Source organism: Protomyctophum parallelum (assembly GCF_964188405.1).
Source record: "Protomyctophum parallelum genome assembly, chromosome: 22".
Classification (NCBI taxonomy): Eukaryota; Metazoa; Chordata; class Actinopteri; order Myctophiformes; family Myctophidae; genus Protomyctophum; species Protomyctophum parallelum.
This window is the reverse complement of record NC_139714.1, coordinates 33,518,880-33,538,604: the sequence shown is the minus strand read 5'-3', so window position 1 is coordinate 33,538,604 and position 19,725 is coordinate 33,518,880. Positions and strand designations below refer to the sequence as shown.

General features: G+C 45.2%; 1 protein-coding gene across 1 annotated transcript in view; it reads right to left on the bottom strand.

Annotated features, from left to right (window-relative positions):
* Positions 1-1,586: 1,586 nt before the first annotated feature.
* The window catches only part of lrrc17 (leucine rich repeat containing 17), an 86,982-nt gene continuing 68,843 nt past the window's right edge, over positions 1,587-19,725 (bottom strand). The window contains exons 6-8 of the mRNA XM_083794503.1: positions 13,036-13,191; positions 2,770-3,252; positions 1,587-1,929 (exon numbers count right to left, since the gene is read on the bottom strand). Of these exons, the coding sequence (XP_083650629.1) occupies positions 2,819-3,252; positions 13,036-13,191 (590 nt within the window). The 3' untranslated portion in view covers positions 1,587-1,929; positions 2,770-2,818. The remainder of the gene's footprint in view (positions 1,930-2,769; positions 3,253-13,035; positions 13,192-19,725) is intronic.

The following is a 19,725-nucleotide window of genomic DNA, read 5'->3' as shown; positions in this document are numbered from 1 at the left end:
CTGTGCGGGTGGAAACCTTGTATGTGACGTGACGCTGTTATTGCTGTGCGGGTGGAAACCTTGTATGTGACGTGACGCTGTTATTGCTGTGCGGGTGGAAACCTTGTATGTGACGTGACACTGTTATTGCTGTGCGGGTGAAACCTTGTATGTGACATGACGCTGTTATTGCTGTGCGGGTGGAAACCTTGTATGTGACGTGACGCTGTCATTGCTGTGCGGGTGGAAACCTTGTATGTGACGTGACGCTGTTATTGCTCTGCGGGTGGAAACCTTGTATGTGACGTGACGCTGTTATTGCTGTGCGGGTGGAAACCTTGTATGTGACGTGACGCTGTCATTGCTGTGCGGGTGGAAACCTTGTATGTGACGTGACGCTGTTATTGCTGTGCGGGTGGAAACCTTGTATGTGACGTGACGCTGTCATTGCTGTGCGGGTGGAAACCTTGTATGTGACGTGACGCTGTTATTGCTGTGAGGGTGGAAACCTTGTATGTGACGTGACGCTGTTATTGCTGTGCGGGTGGAAACCTTGTATGTGACGTGACGCTGTCATTGCTGTGCGGGTGGAAACCTTGTATGTGACGTGACGCTGTCATTGCTGTGCGGGTGGAAACCTTGTATGTGACGTGACGCTGTCATTGCTGTGTGGGTGGAAACCTTGTATGTGACGTGACGCTGTTATTGCTGTGCGGGTGGAAACCTTGTATGTGACGTGACGCTGTCATTGCTGTGCGGGTGGAAACCTTGTATGTGACGTGACGCTGTCATTGCTGTGCGGGTGGAAACCTTGTATGTGACGTGACGCTGTCATTGCTGTGCGGGTGGAAACCTTGTATGTGACGTGACGCTGTTATTGCTGTGCGGGTGGAAACCTTGTATGTGACGTGACGCGTTGTGATGAGCAGTGGTGGAAAATGTACTCCCATTTCTTTACCTAAGTAAAAGTATCAATACTGCAATATAGAAAAACTAAAAAAGTCCAGAATTCAAAATATACTTGACATTAACCCATTCTGACCTGAGATCAGATTCATAACGAGGTTTCCGCTGGACACACACTGGTCTGATTAAACCCATTCTGACCTGAGATCAGATTAAAAAAAATGTCAGTCGTTCTTCGATTTTTCAAAAAAATGGCAGATCTACAAGCTCATATCGCGCCACTCGGTGGCGCGATATGAGGTTGTAGATCTGCTATTTTTCAATAGCTAAAGCATAACATGATGCCAACACCAAAATGGGTGCCCGGTCAGAATGGGATAAAAGTAAATGTCACATTCTATGTTTTCAAATGTATACAAATCTTTTGAAAATAGCAGATCTACAGAGCTCACAATGCGTCGCCATGCATTGTGAGCTCATCGATTGGCCATTTTCAAATGTCTGAAATGTATAATAATATACAAGGGCTGAAGTGGTTAATGTATGTTTTGTAATAATACTCAAAATCTACAAAGTAACTAGTAACTCAAGTTTTCAAATAAATGTAGTGGATTAAAAATACAATATTTGGATCCAAGATGTCGAGGAGTAGAAGTAGTAGTAGAAGTATTGGAAATTGGAAATACTCAAGTAAAGTACAAATACCTAAAAAAATACTTAAGTACAGTACTTAAGTAAATGTACTTAGTTACAGTACTTTCCACCACTGGTTGTGAGCTTGTAAATCGGCTATTTTCAATACTATTGAGTGACATTCTTGTATGATGAAGTAGGGCATTCATTTACAAAAAAAAAGGGGAAAAAAAACAAGGTTTGGCCTGACAGCAACGTTACTGTATGTCGTATTAATCTTTATTTGTCCTTATTCTTAGTCTACCTTTCAGAAGTCCTTGACTGGATCAACCAGTTGTTGTTGTTGGGAAATAGAGCACCGAAGTCCTGATGTCACTCGTTCGTTCGTCCCCCAGGTCACAGAAGACATTTCTCTGTGGAGAATAACATGGGGGTCATCTTAGAATCGTCTCATATAAGAATTGTCGTCCAAAAAATAAACAAATTGCCCCACGGCGCTATTTATTGTCAGGGAGGTGGCTCTATCGTTTACGATAGTCAGTCACTCATATTTGATGCTTAGTCTGTTTCTATTGTCAGGGAGGTGGCTCTATCGTTTACGATAGTCAGTCACTCATATTTGATGCAGTCTGTTTCTATTGTCAGGGAGGTGGCTCTATCGTTTACGATAGTCAGTCACTCGTTATTTGATGCTTAGTCTGTTTCTATTGTCAGGGAGGTGGCTCTATCGTTTACGATAGTCAGTCACTCGTTATTTGATGCTGTTTGTCTGTTTCTGGCAAAAATGCTTCATACTCATACGAGTCAAACCGCCGGGATCATTGGGTTTTTTTGGAACACAGTTCTTATATGACACAATATTAAAATAAAAAAAAGTCTATGGGAAATCAGAAAGGGGGAGAAAACGTGTTTCAGGTAGGCAGACTTTGGTGCTCTATGACCAGCAACACCTCCGTCTGATCATTGCCCACTGTGTGTTCTCAGCGCTCCCGTTAGGCCTGACTCATACGCTCAAAAATAAACCCATCTACAAGCTTGCCATGACGCATCGTGAGCTTGTGTGACATGACTTATTTCTGCGTAGGCCTCCCCAAAACTTTTCCTTTTGCCCTGATGTGGATTCCGGTCCAATGCTTGCCTTATGCGATATCGTCAGCTGGTTTTTCAGAATAGGGTGTGGTGGTGAAGCTTGTAAATCGGCTTATTTTCGGCGCACGGCGTGGGTACAAGTGAAGCGTATAAATCTCCCACCGTTCTGCTTTAGGCGTACAGCTTCCATCTCCTCCTCCTCCTCCTGCTTCTAACTCAGCCGGATGATCTCAAACTTTTTGGGCCTCCTGTCCTTCAGCGGCGTGGGCAGGTGCTCGCCGTCTCCCTCGTCCGTCTCCCCGGCGGCCACCTCCTGTGCCTCTCTGTCCACCCCGCCGCCCTGGCCCTGGCCCTGTCCCGAGCGGTCCTTGGGACACTCGCCGTTGTAGGTCTTGACGTAGTCCTCGACGGGCCAGCCCCGGAACTCCTGGGGGTCGGAGCAGAGCAGGCCGCTGTAGGAGACCCCCGGGTGGTGCTTCAGCCAGTAGATCAGGTAGTGGATGTTGTAGTCACAGATCCAGGGGTTGTTGGCCAGCGAGAGGCGGCGCAGGAAGTACAGGTCCTCCAGCACGCCGTACTGGAAGTACTGCAGGCTGTTGTTGGACAGGTCCAGCTCGCGGAGGTACAGCAGGCCGTCGAACGCCGCTGCAACGTGGAGGGAGAGAGAAACATGAGACGTCTTTAGCAGGTATCCCGTTCAATCCGGGAAAGCATCTGTGTCATTTTAGATTTGGGCTACACAGTATATACTGTATATCCCATTCTGACCTGAGATCAGATTCATACGAGGTTTTCCACTGGACACACACTGGTCTGATAATAACCCATTCTGACCTGAGATCAGATTCTAAAAAAATGTCAGTCGTTCTTCGATTTTTCAAAAAAATAGCAGACCTACAAGCTCGTATCGCGCCACTCGGTGGCGCGATATGAGCTTGTAGATCTGCTATTTTTCAATAGCTAAAGCATAACATGATGCCGACACCAAAATGGGTGCCCGGTCAGAATGGGCTCAAAGCGTGGTACGATGTGATGGCTGTGAGATTGTAGTAAATCTGACATTTTTTTTTTTTAATTGTTAAAGTTTGTGTAAACCTAAGAATATGTACATTTTTCAAAGCGAACATTTATAACTATAAAATCTTTGCTTTTGGTCCCTGCTGGCACATCATATTTTGTGTCAAATACTATACAATTTTGCGGGTTCTTGACATGGAAACGTTTGAGCACCACTGATATAATTAAAAACATACGTTTTTCAGAATACTTTCAGAATAATCGGAAGCAATGTTTATCTTGGTTTCACGATTAGCACAACCCAGATTCGGCACAAACAAGGGACTAAATCATTTTCGCTCCTATGCCACAAAAATGTGGAACGCCCTACCAACAGTCATTAAGACATGTGAATCCCTTGACTCCTTCAAAACCGCTCTCAAAGGGCACCTACGGATGGCTGCAATTCGAAACTGGCCTCTGTAAAATCTGAATCCCCCCCCCCCATTTCCACTCACTGTATATGTATCTTTTCCCTTTTTTGCTTCCTATAATATAGGAAGCAAAACAAAACAGAGCGGTTTTGAAGGAGTCAAGCTAAAGAACAGAACAGGAATTCATCATATTATGATGAATTCCTGTTCTGTTCTTTAGCTACATAGAAGTGTCTATTTGTATGTCTCTAAATGTTTGTATGTCTCTAAATGTTTTGATGAATTGAACAATGTGGACCCTGTTGTAAACAAGTGTAATGCTTAATTGGGTCGTCCACTCACAGTTAACAGTCTTTGTATTGAGTTTGTGCTTAAAATGTACTGTAAATTCTACAAACTGTTAATAAATATTTCAATCAATCAATCAAAGGAAAGAGTGCACCCTCATGAGCCTGGGAGGTCGGGGATTCAGTCACTGCCTGTGCCTGGGCTGGGTCCATGAACTGGTTCTCAAACCAGTTTAATTTCAAGGACCCCCAGTTTGATAAGCATTAGGCTACGGACCCCCATTTAATGGCTTTTTCTTCTCTGAGATCCCTATTTATATGGACCCGGCCGTTAGGGTCCATTTGGGTCCATTCGTACGCTCTCAGAGTTACACTCTCAGAGTTACAGACCCATAAGGGTCCATTTGGTTCCAAACTATCATTTAGCTGGAACCCTGGAACTCCCTCAAGGACTTTACCTCTGTGTCTGTGTCTGTTTACATTTGACTAAGGTATTCAGTTAGGCTACTTCCAGTCAAATTCCAAACTTCACTCAAACCCCACCAGGCAGACAGACACCACCAGAGGGCAGCACTGCACCAAATACGGATGTGGCTCAATTAATAGTGGTTACCACATCCTCCATAATATTTATCTACTTTAAAAAATAAGCTATCCAATCCATTTTTCTCCATTTTTCACATACATACAATAGTGTCTTTGTCTGTCTTTTGGCTTTTGTATTTTGTGTTTTGAAAAACATTTGTGTTCCCCCCGTTTTGAAATGAAAAAACAAACAGGATTGTGGTAGAGACTAATACATTGCAGAAACGTTTGTGGGTGTTTGTTCGTGCATGCATGTGTTAAATGTGCATGTAAATGTGTCTGTGTGTCTGTGTGTCTGTCTGTGTGTGTGTGTGTGTGTGTGTCTGTGTGTGTGTGTGCGTGCGTGCGTATGCGTGCGTGCGTGCGTGCAAGTAATTGGGCAGTGGAATATGTTTCACGCTGTCCACTCGCTTCAGGCTTTGCTTTGATCTCCAGAGCGGAGGAGAGGAGAGGAAAGGGAGTTAGAGGTCTATAGTGAGGGAGGAAGAGGAGGAAGAGGAGAGGAAAGGGAGTTAGAGGTCTATAGTGAGGGAGGAAAGTAGGCAAGTAGAAACCCAACGATGAAAGGAACAGAGCAGAGATCCTGAATGGAGGCCAGCCACGGTATGTCTGCTGTTTGTTCCAATCACTGTAACAAATGACACACACTCACCACCACCACCACAACAACCGTATGTTTAAGTCTGCTCAATGTCAACCAGGCTGCATATTGTCTAAACCCAAGGAGGGCATTTCTGTTTCTTCAGACATTAATTTAGCCTGCATTTCTCTATCTATACGAGTTTAGTGTGCACAATAGTTTGTCTTAAAGGCAACGCAGGCTTCTGTCAAATTCCTGAAGGTCCACAACCAAAACCTTGTTTACTCTATTGAGCAAGTGAAGATGGTGTGCTGCTGGATATTCTATTATTTAATCAGGACAGACAGACAGTAGGAAAGCTGAGAGTGAGACATTGTAGGGGAGACAAACAGTAGGAAAGCTGAGAGTGAGACATTGTAGGGGAGACAGACAGTGGGAAAGCTGAGAGTGAGACATTGTAGGGGAGACAGACAGGAGGAAAGCTGAGAGTGAGACATTGTAGGGGAGACAGACAGTAGGAAAGCTGAGAGTGAGACATTGTAGGGGAGACAGACAGTAGGAAAGCTGAGAGTGAGACATTGTAGGGGAGACAGACAGTGGGAAAGCTGAGAGTGAGACATTGTAGGGGAGACAGACAGGAGGAAAGCTGAGAGTGAGACATTGTAGGGGAGACAGACAGTAGGAAAGCTGAGAGTGAGACATTGTAGGGGAGACAGACAGTAGGAAAGCTGAGAGTGAGACATTGTAGGGGAGACAGACAGTAGGAAAGCTGAGAGTGAGACATTGTAGGGGAGACAGACAGTGGGAAAGCTGAGAGTGAGACATTGTAGGGGAGACAGACAGGAGGAAAGCTGAGAGTGAGACATTGTAGGGGAGACAGACAGTAGGAAAGCTGAGAGTGAGACATTGTAGGGGAGACAGACAGTAGGAAAGCTGAGAGTGAGACATTGTAGGGGAGACAGACAGTAGGAAAGCTGAGAGTGAGACATTGTAGGGGAGACAGACAGGAGGAAAGCTGAGAGTGAGACATTGTAGGGGAGACAGACAGTAGGAAAGCTGAGAGTGAGACATTGTAGGGGAGACAGACAGTAGGGAAGCTGAGAGTGAGACATTGTAGGGGAGACAGACAGTAGGGAAGCTGAGAGTGAGACATTGTAGGGGAGACAGACAGGAGGAAAGCTGAGAGTGAGACATTGTAGGGGAGACAGACAGTAGGAAAGCTGAGAGTGAGACATTGTAGGGGAGACAGACAGTAGGAAAGCTGAGAGTGAGACATTGTAGGGGAGACAGACAGTAGGAAAGCTGAGAGTGAGACATTGTAGGGGAGACAGACAGGAGGAAAGCTGACAGTGAGACATTGTAGGGGAGACAGACAGTAGGAAAGCTGAGAGGGAGACATTGTAGGGGAGACAGACAGTAGGGAAGCTGAGAGTGAGACATTGTAGGGGAGACAGACAGTAGGAAAGCTGAGAGTGAGACATTGTAGGGGAGACAGACAGTAGGAAAGCTGAGAGTGAGACATTGTAGGGGAGACAGACAGTAGGGAAGCTGAGAGTGAGACATTGTAGGGGAGACAGACCGTAGCAAAGTTGAGGTTGATAATGTAGGAGAGACAGATAGTCGGTAACCTGAGGGAGCTCATTGTAGGAGAGACAGACAGTAAAGTGTACAGTATACTATGTACGGTAAGTGTACAGTAAGTAGGACAGTTGAGAGTGAGACACAGACGGTAAGAAAGCTGAGGGTGAGATCATATAGTAGGAGAGACTTAGGACATCTGAGGGAGACAGTGTATTAATAATGAAACTGTCAGGATGTAATAGACATTTTTTTAATCTGATCTCAGGTCAGAATGGGTTACTCAGACCAGTGTGTGTCCAGTGGAAACCTGGTATGAATCTGATCTCAGGTCAGAATGGGTTACTCAGACCAGTGTGTGTCCAGTGGAAACCTGGTATGAATCTGATCTCAGGTCAGAATGGGTTAACAGACAAACATAGTCCAGCTGCTGCCAGCCGTAGCAGTAGGACGCTTCACTAATGAGTCGTACAGTAGATTGTTTACACATGTTTCTGTGGGATAATGAGTGAGTCGACAATAAGGAGAGAGAGAGGTCCACATTGGCAGAGCCCATTCTACATGTCATTATAGACTAATGAGTGAGTCGACAATAAGGAGAGAGAGAGGTCCACATTGGCAGAGAACATTCTACATGTCATTATAGACCCAGACGGAGCCTTCTGGAGCCTGCACGTTTTCAACAGGACCCCTAGGGGGTCCTCAGAGTTATTACATGATGGGGGGCGCCAAATCTTTGTTTGATACGGAACATTGTTTTTATGTTTTAATCACTTTAACACTAGCATAGCATTCTTATTCTGAGAAAAATAAGACGATTTACAAGCTCACAACGAGCTTGTAGATCAGCTATGTTTAATAGGTTTGATGTACATGTAGATGAAAAAAGAGCAGACCAAGTACAGAGCCAAAGGTATACATTTTTACTAAGTATTGATGGTTTAACTGGTTAAATGTCTGAAAGTTCATTCATGGATTAATGTTACTAACATGAATAAACATATTAACCCATTCTGACCGGGCACCCATTTTGGTGTCAGCATCAAGTCGTGCTTTAGCTATTGAAAAATAGAAGAACGACTGACATTTTTAGAATCTGATCTCAGGTCAGAATGGGTTCATCAGACCCAGTGTGTGTCCAGCGGAAACCTCGTATGAATCTGATCTCAGGTCAGAATGGGTTAACAGAGAAGGTCATGTGTAAACAAATAAACACAATACATACCGGTACATTTTGCGCAACACTGAAGTGTTGCCAAACAAGTCTATGAAAAAGTTTAATCTGCAACACAATGTTATACAATGCAGTATTTAAGTCCGCCGTCATTTTGTAGTGCTACGTTACGTCTGGGTCCAAGTGGCACCAGCTCCCGTCCGCATCCCATTGTAAATAGCATATCTAAACGCGTGAATCTTTTTACAATGACGTTATTCTTCAGAAAGGAAGCCATTGAGGGTTAAAATGGGTCTTAATGCTTCCAACTCGAGTAGAATTATTAATGTTTTGTACAAGTGTCCATGACAACAAAAATATATGATGTGGAGACAATAAAGACTATTATTATCATTATTATTGAAGGTATTTGCTCGGTAAAATATTTCTGGGGTATATTTAGAATGTGTGCAGGCTTGAGTATGTTGAATCTAGTTTGCATTATGATGATTTATTTGACACAATAAAATAAAATGGCGATAGTATTCCATGTGGGACAGACGGCCTGTCACAGCCAGATTTGGGAGAGCAGCGCAGCTTTGTTGTTGCGAGGAAAGCGGTAAAATTAGACTTTCGTGGTTGTTTTCGTCTCAGATTTAGTCCGACGGAGCGTCACAGTATAACTCCATGGGGACACAAAAGCGACACAAAAGTAGGACCCGGAAGTATCTCAGGAGGGGGCGCTCACGTCACAGCTAAAATACTGAATAGTGGGGGTAACTGAGAGAGAGAGAGAGAGAGAGAGAGAGAGAGAGAGAGATGAAGGAGGGACCTCTTTCATCTCTCCAGAGGTGGGGACTTGGACTCGAGACTCGAGACTCGACTTGGACTCGAGTCCCGATTTTGATGACTTTAGACTTGCTTGATCAAATCAAAAATAGACTTGGACTTGCTTGGGACTTGAATGCCAAAGACTTGAGACTTGACTTGACTTGAACGCCAAGGACTTGAGACTTGACTTGACTTGAGCCCTCTTGACTTGAACATTTTCAAGTCACTTAATACCTTACAGCATCTGATTATCTTTTTTATGACATGTAAAATAGTTTGGTATTTGTATATAAAGGGATGCCGCGGATCGGATATCGGGTCGATATCAGCCAAAAAACGTGATCGGGATCGGATCGGACTACAGCGAAAATGACCGATCCATTCCAAGCACTGCAAGCACTCCACTCCAGTCCATTCTAGTACTCCACTCCAGGACTTTATTCCTCCAGCAGTGTGCGCTACAGAGGCATTGGCAGCCCCAGTCACACTTCACAGTGGCAGTCTTGCACAGTGCAGGCTGCTAGGCTAGCCACTAGCTATTACTGCGCGCTGCTACTCAGTGTGGAGAAAGCCACATTGACAGCCGCTCCCGCATGGGAGTATTATATATTCTAAAACAAAAAAGACCCAATAAAATGATATATCCCCACAGTCCCCAACAGTTGGTTGACAAATATGACCGCTGTTTGTCAATACTTATGTGACAGACCATGCTATGATGCTAATAACTGCTTAAGTGCTAACCAATGCTTAAATAAACAGACACTATTTCCATTGTCACGGACAGACAGTGTGCTGTGTAGCTGTAGGACAGTATGCACGGTTTGGGGATCAGGGGTCCCCACTCCCAGCCAAATGATAGGTTCCATTTGTACACTCTAAATTGACATTGATTTTACAATATAAACAAATACAAAATAATAATTTGGGGTCACAGAGATACAAATTGCTGGGTCCTTAAAATTTTGTGCATAATGTGCATAATACTAATAAATAGTATGGATAAAAAAAGGCATAGAATACAATAAAATAAATTTGTCACTAGAACACTTCCACATTTGAAGTATAGGCTCAAGTTGTTAAAAATAAATGGGTCAGTTATTCTCAACCTATACTCATGTGGAACTTGTTTGTTGACTATTATTCTGGGGAGGTGTTGTTCTCTGTTTTGAGTAATAATATTATCACTTGATCAATCCTGATTCAACATTCCAGACAGATGCCTGAAGAAGGTCAGTAGACCGAAAGCTTGCAAATAAATAAACCGATTGTGCGCAGATTGAGTGTGCGGAGCTTCCCTTTATTTTCCCTAACATTCCAGACTATAAAATCTGTAATAAAAGGTAAAGATAAAAAAATGTCTGACAGATTTGGGAAAGCATAGAGCGACTTAAATATGTGCTGGATCGGATTGGATCGATATCGGATCGGTATCAGTTATCGGATCGGTTTTGATGATTTTAGATCGGTATCGGATCGGGAGTGGAAAAAGTGGATCGAGGCATTATGTAACATTCCTCTTCTACCCTGGATTTGAACACCTTTTCAGTGCAAGTAATGACATTTTACCATTGTAATAATAATAGCCTGCTTGCTCAGGGGAAACATTTAATTTGTGTCAGATCCTGTGTCTCGGTGAGACATGACCTTTGACATGATCTAAATGGCTCAATAGATGCTCATGATTTATGTAAATCTTTACATATCATTAATTAGTATTATGTCTTGGTGGGACTTGTTTGGGACTCGAAACAAAAGGTAAGGACTTGGTTGGGACTTGAAACAAAATGCTTAGGACTTGATGGGACTCGAAACAAAAGGTAAGGACTTGGTTGGGACTTGAAACAAAATGCTTAGGACTTGGTTGGGACTCGAAACTAAAAGTTCAGGACTTGGACTTGCTTGGGACTTGAATGCCAAAGACTTGAGACTTGACTTGACTTGAGAGCAAAGACTTGAGACTCGACTTGGACTTGCAACATAGGGACTTCCTCCCACCTCTGCATCTCTCTGTCTCTCTCTCTCTCAGTTAGGGGGTCTTCGGCCTGAAGGACTAAGACCTGAGGGCCAACTCTACAAAATGTCTTCTAAAGCCTAACAGTTTTGTTGCTACATCAGTGGTGCTCAAAACGTTTCATGTCAAGAACCCCCATATTGGAGAATTCTGTCTGTCTGTCTGTCTGTCTGTCTGTCTGTCTGTCTGTCTGTCTGTCTGTCTGTCTGTCTGTCTGTCTGTCTGTCTGTCTGTCTGTCTGTCTGTCTGTCTGTCTGTCTGTCTGTCTGTCTGTCTGTCTGTCTGTCTGTCTGTCTGTCTGTCTGTCTGTCGCGACAAGAAGTGTTGAAAAGTTGAAAAATGTTTTTATAAGCAACTCTCATCTCGTCTTTCTGTAAAGTTGCTTGTAAATATTGGTAGTTGTGGGTTGAGATTTTTTCTCAGGATTATTTCCACATGTTTCTTATTTGGGCTTGTTTACCTAATGTTTTTTTAAAAGAGTGGTTCTCAAACATTTTCGATGTCAAGTATCCAACCAAATTAATATGTTTTTGTCCACAGAACCCATCTGAAAATATGTTATGCCAGGGACCCCCATACAATATTTAAACATTCCAAATGTTTGTGTGTGCGCGTATAGGCCTATACGTGTACATGTGCGTATGACCGTATGTGCGTGCATGCGTGCGTGTGTGTGAACCATGTCTCAGTAATACTAGCCTGTAAATGCGGTAGCAGAGGTTTTATAGAAGCAGGACATTCTAACAACCTGGCTCTGACTGCAAAACAACCTCATGAGCAGAACCTACCACCAGAGAGTAGTCAATATATGGATGCCTGGAAGGCAGACTATCCATTTATTGCTGTCTTCTGCTTCTGTTATAGGTTTTCATTACTTTTTCTTCTCCTTTTGTCCTGTTATTCTTTTTATTTTTTATTTATTCTTTTTATTTCCAGACACCAAAGTCACATCTGCTTAGTTCTGAATCCCAGTACTTAGCATAGTATTTATTATCATTATTTACCAACAGTCATCAGCCACTATCTGCAGGTCACACTGGGCAAGACCTACGGTATGCTGTAGACGCTATCATTTTTTGGGGGCGGAAGTTGCGGGTATTTTGGCAGAAGTACCGCTCAAGGAAGTTTACAAATCAGTTTACGTTCTCCGTGAAGGAAACAAGTGTTGTGATTTGTCGGAAAAACATCGTAACCGGGGGAAATACATCTGATGGATGTTCCGGAGCGACACTTCCGCCGATAGCGTCTCTGCCTTATGTTGTGACCATATTATTATTATTATTATTATTATTATGTTGTGACCAGGCTTTTCTCTTCTCAGAGGAGTAAGACTTGGACCGAGGCTGGTGGTGTTTAACCCATTCTGACCTGAGATCAGATTCATACGAGTTTTCCACTGGACACACACTGGTCTGATTAACCCATTCTGACCTGAGATCAGATTCATACGAGGTTTCCACTGGGACACACACTGGTCTGATTAACCCATTCTGACCTGAGATCAGATTCATACGAGGTTTCCACTGGACACACACTGGTCTGATTAACCCATTCTGACCTGAGATCAGATTCTAAAAATGTCAAGTCGTTCTTCGATTAAAAAAAAAATAGCAGACCTACAAGCTCGTATCGCGCCACTCGGTGGCGCGATATGAGCTTGTAGATCTGCTATTTTTCAATAGCTAAATGTAGCCAAACATATAGCCGAGAGCTTAAATGTAGCCAAACATATAGCCGAGAGCTTAAATGTAGCCAAACATATAGCCGAGAGCTTAAATGTAGCCAAACATATAGCCGAGAGCTCGTAGATCGGCTATTTTCAGCAAAGAGGTTTGATCTGATCTATGGTGTGTGTGTGACATGTGTGTGTGTGTGTGTGTGTGTGTGTGTGTGTGTGTGTGTGTGTGTGTGTGTGTGTGTGTGTGTGTGTGTGTGTGTGTGTGTGTGTGTGTGTGTGTGTGTCTTCCCACCTGTGTCTATGCGGTCCAGGCTGTTGCTGCTGAGGTTGAGCAGTTTGAGGTCTTTGGCATACAGGAAGTGTCTGGGTCTGAGCTGAGTGATGCTATTGGAGGAGAGGTCCATCTTCACTATGTCTGAGGGCAGGTCCGACGGGATGTTCTTCAGATCTACGCACGCACGCACACACACACGCACGCACGCACGCACACACACGCACGCACACACACACACACACACACACACACACACACACACACACACACACACACACACACACACACACACACACACACACACACACACACACACACACCATCTTTATCTGCGTTCACATTTAGCAAGATATTCTTGAACACCAACAACAGACCTAACTATAGATGCTCAAACTTTGGAAACCCAGAAACAAGCGTTTCAGGATCACAGGAAGCATCGTCTCCTCCATTATGAGGCGACCACCAATTATCACAGTCAGTCACTGAACGGAGTTTATAGCCAAAGCCTTGTTGTGTTCATTACGTGGGCCTCCAAATATGAACGCAAGCAGTGTTTACATTTGTAGCCAAGCTTTATGACAGCATCCTTAAGATGTTGGTAATTTATCACCTTGACAAAGAATGTACACGCACACACACACACACACACACACACACACACACACACACACACACACACACACACACACACACACACACACACACACGTGTAAATCAGCCTGCAGACTGCATTGTTTCCATCTCATCACATGTTGCCTGCATGTCAGCCGCATATCGTGACCACGTTTTATAGCTGTGTCAAGATTTCAACAATCTGCGATAAATGTGTGTGTGTGTGTGTGTGTGTGTGTGTGTGTGTGTGTGTGTGGGTGTACTCACATAGGGAATATACAATATATGTCTGCGCCTGGTAACCTTTTCAAGATGCTGTGGGGGACTGTGTGTGTGTGCGCATGTGTGCAATGAACGTTTAACATTTTCAAGATGGAAGAAGCTGTGACAAAGACTGTAACAATGTTTTACAGGAAAGGCTATTCAGACACACACACGCACACACACACACGCACGCACGCACGCACACGCACACACACACACACACACACACACACACACACACACACACATATACAAACACACACTTTTTCCATTCCTGTAGGGTTCTTTGAAGAATCTAATGGCTGAAACAGTGTCCTGCAGAATGCGTTCCCACTCCATCATTGATCCTTCTGGTGTCGTCGTAACCACTTTGTGCACTTTGCGAACAGCAAACATCGATGCTCTGCTAACAGAGGTCTTCAACGTTTTTCAACCCAAGGACCCCTTATCCGAGAGAGAGATGAAGCAGGGACCCACTGACTACAACCACTACATACTGTATGAAATTAAACGTTTTCATAACTTCATAGACTAGACTAGTGTAGTTGTGTTAATGTGTATTTTCAGACAGTTAAAGGAGAATTCCATACTAAAAGGCTTTCTTACCTTTCTTTGTAGTTGTTACGTCCCCATCAAAGAGGTCCAGGTGTTATTTTGTGCAAAAGCTCATTATTGGCTATTTCCCCTACCATAAGCCCTAAATGAATTGCATTGAATTGAATGGGATGTATGGGGTGTTGTGCTAATTCGCTTATTTCCATCGCTCAAATTTATATATTTTTTGTATATATCCTCTCTTCATGATGTAAATAATAACCCAAGCGGCACACTTTACTACTTATTTCGATGGAAATAAGCGAATTCGCACAACACCCCATAGCCCCATTCAATTCCCATTCAATTCAATGCAATTCATGTAGGGCTTATGGTAGGGGAAATAGCCAATAAGGCAATAAGGAGCTTTTGCACAAAATAACACCTGGACCTCTTTGATGGGGACGTAACTACAAAGAAAGGTAAGAAAGCCTTTTAGTATGGAATTCTCCTTTAACCACTTGAACCATCAGTGCAGGTCTGCACTGGCCCGGGCAGCTGGCGTAGTGGTCCAGGCACCTATAGGCTCAATGTAGCGCGTTGCGGGTTCGAGTCCCAATCCCGACGGCACTTTGCTGCATGTCAAAACCCCAATCTCTCTCTCTCTCCCGGTTTTCTCCCAGTCCATCGTCACTTCAGTATCAATAAAGACACAAAAAACCCATTCTGACCTGAGATCAGATTCATACGAGGTTTCCGCCGGACACACACTGGGTCTGATTAACCCATTCTGACCTGAGATCAGATTCTAAAAATGTCAGTCGTTCTTCGATTTTTCAAAAATAGCAGACCTACAAGCTCTTATCGCGCCACTCGGTGGCACGATATGAGCTTGTAGATCTGCTATTTTTCAATAGCTAAAGCATAACATGATGGGTGCCCGGTCAGAATGGGTTAATACTGGTCGGTGTTTTTCCACCCCTCTATATCAAACCTCTTTGGCGAAAATAGCAGATTTTCGGCATGTTGTTCCCCTCAGAATAGGGACGCTGGGTTCAAGTGGTTACTGTACAAAACATGTTCCTATCCATCACACAGGCCCCCTTGTAGTAACTCTAACTCCCTAGGGGTCCCAGACCCCCTTGTTGAAGACCCTAGGGGTCCCAGACCCCCTGTTGAAGACCCTAGGGGTCCCAGACCCCCTGTTGAAGACCCTAGGGGTCCTAGACCCCCTGTTGAAGACCCTTGGTCTACAAGCTCGTGATGCATATTCACGCGTTGTGCATGCAGGCTTATAGGCTATGTTTGACAAAAACAAACTCTGAATTGCATAATAAACTCATTCAACGTACAGAACCACTACAGTAGGTGGTCTGCAGAATGAACAGGAAGGGGGGGGTTGTGATAAAGCATTTACAGATGAGTGGAAGTGGACGGAAGGATGTTTAGAGGAGAGAGGAGAGAGAGAGCGAGGGAACAGATCAAGACCATTTACTGTGTGTTTCGCATCAGTGTTGGAGAAGTCAAAGGTTTGTGTGTTTTGGCTGCATTGCCTGCCCGTGCACGCAGCACGCGCGCACACACACACACACACACACACACACACACACACACACACACACACACACACACACACACACACACACACAGTGAGTGAGACAGAGAACGAGTGTATAAAGACTCAAACCTCTGCAGCAGTGAAATGTCCAGTCTTTCATTAAGGCCTAATGGCACATAAACATACGAGATAAACATGTAAATAAACATGAAAAGCACACGCACACGCGCACACACACACACACGCACACGCACACGCACACGCACACACACACACACACACACACACACACACACACACACACACACACACACACTGCCATAAATCATTGCCAACTGTAAGGAAATGTAATCGTGCAAAAACTGCATGCGCGCATGAACACGCACGCACACACGCACACACACACAGTTGCTGCACTGCTGTCAGATGTAAGGAAATGTAATCACACACACACTGTGCATTGTGATGGATGACTGGAGGTGTGCTGTGCAGGACATTAAAGCTTTACAAGCTTTTCACATGCTGTCTGTCTGTCTGTCTGTCTGTCTGTCTGTCTGTCTGTCTGTCTGTCTGTCTGTCTGTCTGTCTGTCTGTCTTTACAAGAGTAAAGTCAGGCTAGCACTTCTCCAGTTACCTCATATCACAGCCAAGACTAAAGTTCCCATGCCGGCTCCCTTTCTGTTCATGTGGCTCGAGACCAACCTGACGCTGCCAGATCCAAGAAGCTTGCTACACAAATTTGTTTCACAGCTTATTGGGATCTGGGATCGCGGAAGCAAATTCGATGACGGGGGCTGTTCCTTTTTTTCAAGATACTTGGTAGATGATTGGATGGGACCGTCTGTCTATCACCGTGTGGGCGTGCAAACACAACCAATCATATTGACGTGTCTATATAGCTTCACATCCGGTTTCGCAACATATCCCGCCCTTAGCTCACGCTGATTGGTTCGGTACGGAACGGATTTGTGTCAGCTCAACTCCCTGAGAGATCCCAGATGAGTGCTGTGTTGGGGAACATGGTTACCCAATACCGCCCCCATCTGGCAGCGTCAGGTTAGCTCGAGACCGCGCTCTGCTCAGCGAGGCAAGTTGATAGTCTCTGTAGCTGATGGGTGCAGATTCTTGAAGATCAATGAAAAAAGGGGAATATCCGCAATGTCTTAACCCCATTCTGACCGGGCACCCATTTTGGTGTTGGCATCATGTTATGCTTTAGCTATTGAAAAATAGCAGATCTACAAGCTCATATCGCGCCACCGAGTGGCGCGATACGAGCTTGTAGGTCTGCTATTTTTTGAAAAATCGAAGAACGACTGACATTTCTAGAATCTGATCTCAGGTCAGAATGGGTTAATCAGACCAGTGTGTGTCCATGTGGAAACCTCATATGAATCTGATCTCAGGTCAGAATGGGTTAATAAAGTTTGAGCGTTTCGGCACGCAGGCCTTCCTCAGTTTGAAACGCTGAGGAAGGCCTGCGTGAAGAAACTCAAACTATATTAAGAGAGTGCGGATATTCCCCTTTTTCCATTAACCTCCTGTTATACCACCCTATAACACACCATCTATTTCCCATATGTATGGCCAGTGGGAGCACCCGATGCGTATGGGTGTGTCCACCACCCATACATAACGCATAATAATAATAATAATAATAATGAATTTTATAGCGCTTTTCCAAGTGCTCAAAGCGCTTTACAATGGTTCATTCATTCATACATTGGGAGGTGAAGCGGCGAACAGTCGACGCCAGCGTCCTCACTTCACACATTCACACATCAATGGTGACGAGCTCGGGAGGCATACTATCATCCGACAGAGCAGGAGCAATGCTCCGAGGTGCGCTGCGGGTCGGGAGAGGGTTGCGGTTAGGTTTAGGTGTCTGCCCCGGGGGAGGTTAGGGTTAGTGTGAGGGAGGAGGTAGGTTGTCGTTCGGACCAATGCTCCGTCGGATTAAAGTACTGCACTCGGCAAGCTCACACCGACCGACTCATTAGAGGCAATGCAGGGTTCAGTGTCTTTGCCCAAGGACACTTCGACATGTGGACAGGAGGAGGAGCCGGGATTCGAACCGCCGACCCAGGGATCATTGGACGACCTGCTCTACCTCCTGAGCCACAGAATGGATGGGTGCTCCCACCACCTATTGACGATATTCAGAGCGGGTCCATCTTGCCAGCAAGGTGCTAACTAGGTGCTAACTAGGTGCTAACTAGGTGCTAACTAGGTGCAACTTCCCATTGACAGCCCATTCATCCAAACAGAACAGTCCTATCTAATTGTATTAAACAACGTCTAACTCACCAACATTGCAGCTGTACGGAAAGTTTGAATTATCCTCTTTCTATCTGTAACGTTTTTGTTTCATAAAAATCCACCGGAGACCATGTTGTGCGCTGCTTCCTGTCAAGACATTCTGTGCAGGTTATTTTTCTCCTAAGTGTCCAGAGTTTGGGAGTGTTCATTGATATCACTCAACAGTCTTACTGCTTAGTTTACCACCTGTTTTCAATTTGCACATAATGCAGGAGGCGGCAGCAGGTTGCTTTACTAAAAAACGAGTGCTTCCAAACTCCAATACTCATAACATGTGTACGTACAGTGGATTCTTATGAAACAAACACTTTGCAGATGGAAAGAGGATAATTCAAGCTTTTCGAAACAGCTGCAATGTTGATGAGTTTGATGCTGTTTAATACAATCAGATGGGACTTTTATGTTTTGGATGAATGGGCTGTCAATGGGAAGTTGCACCTAGTTAGCACCTTGCTGGCAAGACGATCTGAATATCGTCAATACTGTACATATAGGCCTAATGTAAGGTTGGCGGGAGCGCCCATGCATAATGTATGGGTTGCTCACAGAGGCAAAAAGTTACGTGCTGTGAGCTAGAAAACCTACTATTTTTTTACGATTTGAATAATTGTGATGCTACATTAAACTGCTTTTGCTGGGGACCCCGTGGAACCCTTCCCCTGGTCCCCTATGGTGTTCCCCAGACTGGGGACCCCGTGGAACCCTTCCCCTGGTCCCCTATGGTGTTCCCCAGACTGGGGACCCCGTGGAACCCTTCCCAAGGTCCCCTATGGTGTTCCCCAGACTGGGGACCCCGTGGAACCCTTCCCAAGGTCCCCTATGGTGTTCCCCAGACTGGGGACCCCTTGGAACCCTTCCCCTGGTCCCCTATGGTGTTCCCCAGACTGGGGACCCCGTGGAACCCTTCCCCTGGTCCCCTATGGTGTTCCCCAGACTGGGGACCCCGTGGAACCCTTCCCAAGGTCCCCTGGTGTTCCCCAGACTGGGGACCCCGTGGAACCCTTCCCCTGGTCCCCTATGGTGTTCCCCAGACTGGGGACCCCGTGGAACCCTTCCCCTGGTCCCCTATGGTGTTCCCCAGACTGGGGACCCCGTGGAACCCTTCCCCTGGTCCCCTATGGTGTTCCCCAGACTGGGGACCCCTTGGAACCCTTCCCAAGGTCCCCTATGGTGTTCCCCAGACTGGGGACCCCGTGGAACCCTTCCCAAGGTCCCCTATGGTGTTCCCCAGACTGGGGACCCCGTGGAACCCTTCCCAAGGTCCCCTATGGTGTTCCCCAGACTGGGGACCCCTTTTGAACCCTTCCCAAGGTCCCCTATGGTGTTCCCCAGACTGGGGACCCCGTGGAACCCTTCCCCTGGTCCCCTGGTGTTCCCCAGACTGGGGACCCCTTGGAACCCTTCCCAAGGTCCCCTATGGT